This window comes from Protomyctophum bolini (genome assembly GCF_963924005.1).
Source record: "Protomyctophum bolini genome assembly, chromosome: 24".
In the NCBI taxonomy this organism is placed as follows: Eukaryota; Metazoa; Chordata; class Actinopteri; order Myctophiformes; family Myctophidae; genus Protomyctophum; species Protomyctophum bolini.
In genome coordinates, this window is record NC_137885.1 from 11631878 (window position 1) to 11642274 (window position 10397).

Sequence of the window (10397 nt, forward strand, 5' to 3'; positions counted from 1 at the left end):
GGTGCATCACTATACTGCACTTGCATGTCGCACTGTCCGTCCGCAAATCCCCACTTCAGTATTGATGCATTTGTAGGCCTAACTATGATTCTCAAAGCCATCCTGGGGTTACATTAGCAATGTACCTGGCGGTGAATGGGTTGAATAAACACTGAGGACGATTCTACAAATGTCTTCTTCTTTTCACGATTTTTCAAAAAAGGTTCATAGCACGGCCTCGCTATGAGCTTGTAGATCTGCTATTTTCCAATAGCTAAAGTATAACGTAATGCTTAAAACACCAAAAGGGGTTCCAGCCCAAAATGGGTTAATTAAAGCAATGTTTGAGTATACACACACACACACATACAATTAAATGATATACTCAAATAAAATATCACACAAGAATGCACAGCAGGTCTCTTGTCCGATTTGTTTGCTATTCACTGACTTACAGCTGTACCAAATGTAATGACTTCAAGCTTCTCAACAGAAAAAGTGTGAGAGAACTGAGAATGTAGTGATTTATGAAGATTAGAAGATTTATGGCACAAGGTGTAGGTTTTGGCATGGTCTTGGCATGCAGTTTTAGTGCAGGATTTCATTTTGACATTTTCATTGTTCAGTGTTTATCATCAAAGACACACAAACATAGACAAACAGATAATTTTTTAATTATAGAAATGTACACAATAAACGCCTTCATTACACAAATCCATTTATATCCCACAATTTTGCACCCAGTGTCAATTATCTAAATGTAATCCTTAGGCGCTACACTTCCTCTGCCAAACTTACACAAACTTAAAACTTAACAAGCATAACAGAATGACATGGGGGGTCCAATAAATAAATAATAATGTATTGGATGCGCCGGATACAATGTTAGAAATAACAATTTGGCCGATATATACATTATTTTCTTCTCATTTGTCAGGCTGGTATTAAAGACGAGTGACATACAGTATTTTCATAATAAAATGTGAACACTGTGGGGCGGGCAATATCTTGCGCCACCCCTTAACCCTTATCCCTGAACTAATTTGCTATTTTCTTATATTTAAAAAAACACTTAAAAATTGATCAAATGGCCAATCTACAAGCTCACAATGGTAATGCATTCAAAACATTAAAAGTAGTCATCATGAATCATACGTAAGCTAAGAACCTAACAGTGGAATATCTATCTAAGGAAATTACATTATTTATACACTATAGACCATTTGCAGACCACGGCCATGTTTCCATCAGAGTTTGAAAGCACTCGTTTTGCAGTAAAGCAATGTCCAGATGCCTCTTGCATTATGTGCTAATTCAAAACAGGTGGTACACAGATCAGTTGAGTTGAGTGATATCTAACAAGCACTTCCAAACTCCAGCACTTAGAAAAATAATCACCTGCAAGGACACAAAGTAGCTCATAACATGCATACAATGGATTTTTATGAAACAAACACTTTGAGGATAGAAAGAGAATAATCCAAGCTTTCCATACAGCTGCAATGTTGGTGAGTTTGATGTTGTTTAATACAATCAGATAGGACTTTTCTGTTTGGATGAATGGGCTGCTATTGGAAGTTGCACCTTGTTAGCACCTTGCCATTAACTTATATGGTAAGATGGCCACGGTCTGCATATGGAGAATAGAGTGCTATGTCTACCTAAATGTCACGGTCCGCTCCTCGGACCGTGGACTGTGACTGTCCTAAATTATATATTGGACTTTAAAATATATTTCTGTCCTTTCAGTAGGCTATGTTATTGCTCATGTGTTCCTGACTGTTGTTGCCTTGGTTTTGTGTATATTATTTTTCATGGTTCCTAGTGTTTCCTGTCTGCCTATTTACTAGTTTGCCTACCTTGTCTAACCTACTTTGTGATGTGCCAGTGTCTCCACCTGTGTGTTAGTCCCCCGGCCTATCCTAGTGTTGATTGTATTTTGGTTTCACCTGTGCCCTGTTATCCTGTGTCTATTTAAGTCCTGTGTTTGCTTTGTGCTCTTGTTGGGTCGTAGGTCCCTGTTGTGTGAGTTCCTGTTAGCCGCAATTTGCAACTCTAGATTTTTTTATAATGGGATGAATCTAGAGTTGCAATACCCTCCATTGACTCCCCTGTCATCCAATTTGGTTTGCGATCTGCTTGTCTTAAACGACGTTAAACTCGCCAACATTGCAGCTGTAGTCCAAGCTTGAATTATCCTCTTTCAATCTGCCGAGCATGTTTTTCATAAAAATCCACCGTAGAGATGTTACGAGTTACTTTCTGTCAGGCGAGCCGTGGCATTTTGGATTACTTTCCCACAAACTCCCGTGTCGTGATGTATTTCCATGTGAAACAGCATAGTATTGGTACTCTGGTACTTACTTGTTTCTGTGTAGTTGGTCTTGGAGTTTTCTGTCGCTGGGAGTCTTCTTTACCTTATGATCTGGAACATGCACAGTCACACACAGTGACTATAACATATATGTTTTCAGAAAATATGTACAATAAATAATAATATATTGGATGCGCCGGATACAATGTTAGAAATAACAATTTGGCCGATATATACATTATTTTCTTCTCATTTGTCAGGCTTTAAAGACGAGTGACTTACATTTAAAAAAACACTTTAAAATGGATCAAATGGCCAATCTACAAGCTCACAATAATGTCTCGATGTAGCTCGGCTAGTTGAACTATTTAAAAATGTTTTTCAAAATGGTTTAAAAAAAATGACAAATACGTTTAGGGATTAGGGTGGCGCAAGATGGAGCCCTGTGTGTATTTCTCTGTGAGACAAGCAGAGGAAAGTGAGATCATATGGTCTTTATCTTATATACAGCCATTAGAGCCATTAGATACAGTACCTGTGTTTTTAGAATGAGCCTCGGGTCTAAATGGGTTAGAAGCAAATAGTAACAACAACTAGGTACCTCTAGGTGAGTACAACTTAAAAAGAAATTGGGGGTGAACTACTGCTTTATGTACTGTAGTTTGGTAATAGTGTTGGAATACCAGACTCCTCCTCAGAAGTAATCCTCATATTCACTCTCCTCACCTCTCTTCTTCTTCCTACTCTTCCTTGGCTGAGGTGCGGATGTCCTCATAAAGTGTAGAGGTGTAGACTTCAGACCTGATGGAGGGGGGGGGGGGGGGGGGGGGCAACCCAACAGACAAAAGCAAATTAAAGGGATATAGTATAGCGAGGAATACAGAATAAGACACAGATCATCGTTCCTGGGGCAAACGTTCCAGCACTGATCTAACTATTAATTAAATTCCATGGTGTTACAAACGTCTGTAAACTTGGCACAAAATATCGCTCAGTGGTCTGGCTTTAGTGGCTTATTGGGCAGGCTTCCTTCCCCACCTTGAATGTACTTACGCGTTGCAGTTTTTTTGTATTATTCTTTTTGCCCCACATATAGTGCCCAGGCAGTAAGTGGCATCAAAAGGTCACTTCAGTTTAATAGCACTTGCGCTTTTTGTCAGAAAAATGAAGCCTCAGGTCCTCAAAGTCCTGTAATGGACGGAGACACAGCGAGGAGGGAATAGGCAATAGGGATTAGGGCAGTGTTGATTTCGTCGACTAAAACTAAGACGAAAAATGTTTGTTGACTACCTTTTTCCACTGATGGAAACTAAATGAAAACTAAGCTATGTATGATGGCTAAAACTAAGACTAATTATACTGACAATTAAATAAAACTAGACAAAAATGTTAGGGACTTGTAGTAGTAGACAAGATATCTAGTATAAGTCATTTTACACTCTGTTGCATGCTGAAAATTTTCAGTAAAGATCTTCTCTTATGGGGGTCCCTGGCATATCTTTTCAAATGGGGGTCCGCCGGCTCATTAGTGTCAATTTGTGAGTAATGACGTGAAAGAGTTTGTGAACCACTGAACTGTCTGGTTAATTACATTAGTACTTACAGTAACTGGAACATTGCAGGCCAGCTACACAGATAGAGTTCAGTTCAGAGAGAGCAAATTAATGAACAGACGAGAACAGATCCTCATTTTCGAGGCTGCCCATGATGATTACTGAATAACTTTAAATTATGGTGCTTTTACTTAAGTAAAACATTGGAGTACTTTATCCTCCACTGCTATATACATTGTTCTGTCTCACCTTTTCTTCTAGAGAACTCACTCCGAGTGATTCTTCTGACTGGAGTCGTCACTGTCACTGTAGTGAGAACATTCACAGAAAATGTATATCTTTTTTTAACTTTATTTCAACTAGCTAGCAAGCAAGCAATAGCCTATAGCCTAAGGAGCAATACAGAATAATATGAAAGGTAATGTTGTTAGCTGGAGCCTGGAGGTAGCATGATAGCCTACTTAAACAAATGCACCGAGAGAATCTCAGCAATTAATTAAAGGTTCAAATGAAATGAATACAGAAGATGTAATGTTATGTTAAAATCGAGTTTTCAAATACATTTAACAAAGTTAGAAGTTCTGTGACTACATGCACCGTAGCCTACGTGTATCTATACTGTAGCTTCAGTCAAGTAAAATAATAGTGTGTCGCATTTAAAAAACAAACGTCATGTCGATAGCCTGTGCCACCAAGCGCAGATCTACAAACTCACAACGGGCTGCAGGTGTGACGCGCCGTGAGGTTGTATGTCTGCTCTTTTTTTTCTGTCTGATATGTCCAATAATAATCAACTCTACAAAGTAACTAATAACTAAAGTTTTCAAAATTGTACTGGAGTATTAGCACAATATCTTCCTCCGAGATCAATGTAGTGGGGTAGAAGTGAAAGCATTGAAAACGAAGAAAGTAAAAAAAATACCTAAAATTTGTAGTCTACACTTGCGTACATAAGACACCACTACATTTACACCACTGCACCATTTATTGAGCTTTTTAATAGTCCCCTTTATACCATAAAACAGAGCAGACAGTCTATGTACAGTAATGAGAACAGAACACAATCTAAAACATAACGTAGCTGTAACACACTGCAGTACAGTAAAACATTGGAAGAGTAATGTTTTATCGATATAGGAGCACATGTCAATAAAACATTTCTTCAAAAAATAAAAGGGGAAGAAAACTTGAATAACAGGTCGTCCATGTGTAGAATGCAGACCAGTAGTATAGCCTATCATCATCACTGACAGTGACAACCATAATGACATGGTATAGCACAGATTAATTTATGGACACTATACAATTACAATACATAACAATATTCATACATACGTAGCAAATACATTGGAAATACAGGTTCCACACAACATCTACGCAGTGAACCGCATTGGTGCGGTTGACCTTGAGACTGTTTCAGTGCAAGGAGTTGCGACTAGTTGCATTGGTGCTTTTTGGCCTGCCTTTTTGGCCTTGCGACTAGTTGCATTGGTGCTTTTTGGTCCACAGACAAGGCTAACAGAGTAACCCTCGGGGAACCAACTTTTACGGTTTCTGTTGCGTTACCAGACTTCTCATCGGAAGGAATAGTCTGCTCATCTTCACTCTCCTCCTCCTCCTCTTTACTTGGCTGAGGTACTGATGTCTCCTGGTGCATTTTGGCCTGCATGCGGTCCACAGACAAGCGTAACAGAGTAACCCTCGGGGAACCAACTTTCGCGGTTTCCGTTGCGTCAGACTCCTCATCGGAAGGAATCGACTGCTCATCTTCACTCTTCTCTCCTCTCTTCTTCTTCTTACTTGGCTGAGGGGCGGATGTCTCCTGGTCAGTACTGTCTGTGCCCATGAAGTGAAAAGATGAGACAAATTTATGGGGTGTGTAATTGATAGAAAATATGTCAACTACTCCTTTTAAGTAATGTAGTATGGTAATCGTGTTGGCATACCAGACTCAGAATCAGACTCAGAATCAGAAGAAATCGACTCCTTATCGTCACTCTCATCCCACTCCTCGTCATCCTCACTTGGCTGAGGCGCGGATGTTCCCTGATCAGTAGCGCCTGTCCTCATGAAGTGAAAAAATGAGACAAATACAGAAATAGAATCAGAGAACGAGAAAGGCACAAATATGTGTGTAATTGTAAACAAAGAGAACAAATATGTATTTTGAGAGAGCGAGAGAGAGAGAAAAGATGGAGGAAGAAAGAGTGAATGCAAACAGAGAACGAGAAGGATCACTAACGGTCATCCTCTGGTACTTCTGTGTAGTTGACAACATTGGTCCGATTTCGGAGAGTTCTGTCAAGCACTGTTTCGGTCAACACATGACGAACTGGAACACACACACACACACACACACACACACACACACACACACACACACACACGAATAGAAAATATTTATGTTTTTATACCGGTGTATATAAAAAAACAAGTACAATACATAATACATTTAGAGATGTGGCAATTGGTAATGTTTTGGCCGGATGCACTGTTTAAAATAACAATTTAGCCGATATTCTTAAATTTTGGTCAGGCTGGTATTAAAGATGAGCTGAAATGGCTTTCCGCCACTTCCCGTGTCGTGACGAGTTTCCATGTGAAACAGCATACAGTGTATACTATACAGTGTATAATATCTGTATTGATGGTGCTTCTTATCGTTATATCTTGCCTTCGTATTGCTGTATATACACGACAGTACTTTCCTGTACCTTTTCCTTTGTAAATTTTTTCTTTTCTCCTTTTCTTTATCTTTTTCTTCTTAACTGCCTTTCTTTTCTTCGGCTTCAAAGGGACTATTTCCCACTCCACACTTGCTGAAAGAGACACATAAGTACCATGCATGTTAAAATGATGTACACTTTACATTATTTAATTTATTTCCAACCACTTTTCCACAGCATCATTTACAAATGAATCTGCTACTCTCAGGGAACTTTCACGTAGGAAGGAGAGGGGGGCTTTTCTAATTTAAATAAATAAACAATTCATCGGCTCGCCACTGGGCCTACTGCATGGTTTGGCCAGAACTGCTATTTTTGGCGGAAGGAGAAAAAAACAGACAAAAACAGAAAAACTAAAGTGACTGCTTGGTCACTTAAAGATGGATGCAGGCAAGAAGGATCACCAAAAGTAGTAGTAGTGGTCTTCCTCTGGTACTTACTTGGTTCTTTGTAGTTGACAACATTGGTCCGAATTCTGAGATCTCTGTCAGTGGTAAACTCTGCGCTGTGATAATCCTTCTTTATGTATCCCTTCCTCACCTTCTTTACCGGTGGTGGATGATCTGGAACAGTCACACAGGGCGCGCACACACGCGCACACACACACACACACACACACACACACACACACACACACACACACACACACACACAATAACAATTCACAATTAGTGAATTCTTGGCTGGATGCAATGTTTAATAACAATTCACAATTAGTGAATTCTTGGCTGGATGCAATGTTTAATATAACAATATATATTCAAATTTTTGTGAGTGATGTATTTCCATGTGGATAAAATGTGTTAACCCCCCCCCTTTTTTGGTGAACTACTGTAATACGGTAACGGTGTTGGAATACCTGACTCCTCTCGTGCAGTATCAGCAGCTGTCCTCATAAATTCTGGAACTTTAGAAGTCAGACCTGATAGGGGGAGAAACCCCACATACTGTGTTAAACTCATGTATGGATTCTAACGATACAGCAAAAATAATAATATACGTCTGTCTGTATGTCATTATTCTCGTATTTTACGTCAGTAATTTGTTATACATTACCTACGGAGAGCTTAAACAGGTGGTTGGTCTTTTGGTTTAAGTATATTTTCTTCTCAACCTCTTTCAGCCTCTTCCACTTCTTCTCAGAAAAATGAACCCTCAGGTCCTCAAAGTCCTGTAATGGACGGAGACACAAATCAATTATCGCTGTTACCTTACACTGCTTACAGCTATATAATACTAATGAACTGTCTGGCACAAACAAGGGACTAAATTAATTCGCTCCTATGCCACCAAAATGTGGAACGCCCTACCAACAGTCATTAAGACATGCGAATCCCTTGACTCCTTCAAAACCCTCAAAGGGCACCTATACGGACGGCTGCAATTCTAAACTGGCCCTCGTAAAATCTGAATCCCCCACCCACCCCTTTACCCCCTCACTGTATATGTTTCTTTTCCCTTTTTACCACCTTTATGATGATTTCCTGTTTTGACTATATAGTTGTGTATATTCGTAGTCTCTAAATGTTTTGATGAATTGAAAATGGTGGGCCCTATTGTAAACAAGTGTAATGCTTTATGGTGTCGTCCACTCAGTTAACAGTTTTTTGTATTGAGTTGTACTCACTGCAAACTGTTAATCAATCAATCAATCAATGGTTCATTAGTATTTCAGACGGTAACTGTGTGCATCTACTAAACATTGTGGGCCTCAATGTTAAATTATTATTTTTTTCCCCCAAATGTTAAAAATAATAAAGAAATATATAATTATGACATGCTTGAACACCAAACCCTTTGGATAGCCATTCAGGCATATAAACAAGAAGTTGAAGGGTACATTTAGATCTGATGATGTTCACTGCTGTGCATGTTCAAATCATGCATACTTTTCTTTACAGACCACTTTCAAAACAAATTTTTTAATTGCCAATAATAATAAGCCCGCAATGTGTAGGTGCCCATTGAATCCTTTCAAACAATGTATGTATGTATGTAGTTGTCTATTCAATCAGTGCTTTACAAAAAGACACAAGTCACAAGGCAGCATAGAATCAACCTGTTCATCTCCATCAAACACCAAGCTAACAGACAACACTGAATAACTTCACACCCACTATTGTTCCGTCTCACCGTTTCTGCTAGAGAACTCATTCTGACTGCAGTCTTTTCTGTCACCTAAGTGAGAAAACAGAAAGGGGTTTTTTGTCAGCTGAAGCCTGACTAATGAAATCTCATGAATACATATCAGTACAGAATAATGCAAGGTAATAATTATGAGTGTAGCTTTAAGACTATAGATTAGCTGGAGGTAGCGTGATAACAAACCTTTAGTAAATATTACTAAAACAAAAAATGAAGTAGGCCTATTGATTGTGTTTTCTGGCACTACTGTGTTTTAATGGCTGGTTTTATGGTCATGATTCACCAGGATCCAGGGTGGCTCGTTTCTATTCTTAAAATATTTTCTATAAATGAATGGCTGATATTTGAGTGGCACTGCAAAATTGCCATTTATAAAATGTATTGGTACATCCCCCACCAACCAACCCCCCTTTTCCCCTCACTGTATGTTTTCTTTTGTTCTTTTTTTGCTATATAGAAGTGTATTTGTAATTGTATGTCTCTAAATGTTATGATGAATTGAACAAGGTGTAATGCTTTATCGGGTCGTCCACTCACAGTTTTTGTATTGAGTTGTGCTTGAAATGTTATTGATTGAAATATATATTAACAGTTTGCAGAATTACAGTACATTTCAAGCACAACTCAATACAAAGACTGTTAACTCTGAGTGGACGTCCCAATAAAGCATTACACTTGTTTACAAGAGGGTCCACCTTGTTCAATTCATAAATAAATTCGTTAATAAATACATTGTTAATAAACTGTGTATAAATACTTAAATCAATCAAGCACAGGAAGAAAGTGGTTGTCTTTCTGTTTCTCAGCAACAACAAAAACAACCGACGTCCAGTCCGGCGTTTCTTCATCCAAACAAGTCTACTCGCCGTGTACAACAGCCGTGTAGTTAACACGACGACGATAATCATAATAAACTTTCTTTCTTTTATTTATATAGCAGCTTTTTAAACAATGTTAACCTACAAAGTGCTTAACAATATAAAATAATCAAACAATCATATTAATCAACAACCATGGCAGCCCAAAAGATATAACGGAACTACAACACTAGCCCAAAATTTAGATTCTCGGGCTACTACAACACCATCAGGCTGAAATAAAGGCGCCAGGTTCTGGGGGTTAGAAAGGATAGACGTGGGTCTCGACTTGATCGGGTCCAAACCCATACATTGTTTATAAAATGCAAATCACACACACCACTCCAAAAAAATACAAAAATAAATATCTTAAAAAGCAGAGACGTCTGAATTTTACCGCCTAGGCTACTTACTTTACTACTGGTCAAAGTTGAATGATAGAAAACGTTCGTGTAATTGTACAACTTTCACCATAAATCAAACATGTTACCAATGTGACACCGATGTTACACCTCTTAAATCCACATGTTTGTTCAGTTCTTACCTGAGAGAAGTCACACAGAAAAGTAACTTTATGGATGAAATGTGCAAGACACGGTGCCAGACTGCCAGTAACGACACACTACAGTCTGAGAGGCGCGTAGGGCATAAACAAAAACCACGTGACCATCTATTCGGCTACCAAAGAGACTGTCGTAAAGACTACCGTAAATCAGTACTGTCGTAACACTTAAAGGGCACTGCTCATTGAATGGGAGTGAAACACACACACACACACACACACACACACCCAATACTCTATGACACACACACACACACACAC

At 38.8% G+C, this 10397-nt stretch overlaps 1 protein-coding gene across 3 annotated transcripts; it reads right to left on the reverse strand.

Annotated features, from left to right (window-relative positions):
• Positions 1 to 4834: 4834 nt before the first annotated feature.
• LOC308311611 (uncharacterized protein) lies at positions 4835 to 10325 on the reverse strand. 3 transcript variants are annotated; one of them, XM_080758361.1, is made up of 9 exons: positions 10119 to 10325; positions 8706 to 8750; positions 7629 to 7743; positions 7432 to 7494; positions 7013 to 7135; positions 6561 to 6665; positions 6089 to 6178; positions 5793 to 5906; positions 4835 to 5682 (listed from the first exon to the last, which is right to left on the reverse strand). In XM_080758361.1, exons 2-9 carry the CDS (start codon positions 8724 to 8726, stop codon positions 5282 to 5284), a joined length of 1032 nt encoding a protein of 343 aa, XP_080614487.1. In that variant the 5' UTR covers positions 8727 to 8750; positions 10119 to 10325; the 3' UTR covers positions 4835 to 5281. The 3 variants fall into 3 exon arrangements, with proteins under 3 accessions (XP_080614487.1, XP_080614486.1, XP_080614488.1); XM_080758360.1 differs by lacking the exon at positions 10119 to 10325 and having other exon boundaries at positions 8706 to 8761; XM_080758362.1 differs by lacking the exons at positions 8706 to 8750; positions 10119 to 10325 and having other exon boundaries at positions 7633 to 7744.
• Between the last annotated feature and the right edge of the window lie 72 nt (positions 10326 to 10397).

Bases quoted from the DNA above. Each gene is read 5' to 3' on its own strand.
- LOC308311611 (XM_080758361.1), bottom strand. From the start codon at position 8,726: ATGAGTTCTCTAGCAGAAACG. The intron at 7,744-8,705 runs GTGAGACGGAAC...CGTCCATTACAG, and splicing joins TGAGTTCTCTAGCAGAAACG to GACTTTGAGGACCTGAGGGT. The intron at 6,666-7,012 runs GTAAGTACCAGA...TGTCTCTTTCAG, and splicing joins TGTCAACTACAAAGAACCAA to CAAGTGTGGAGTGGGAAATA.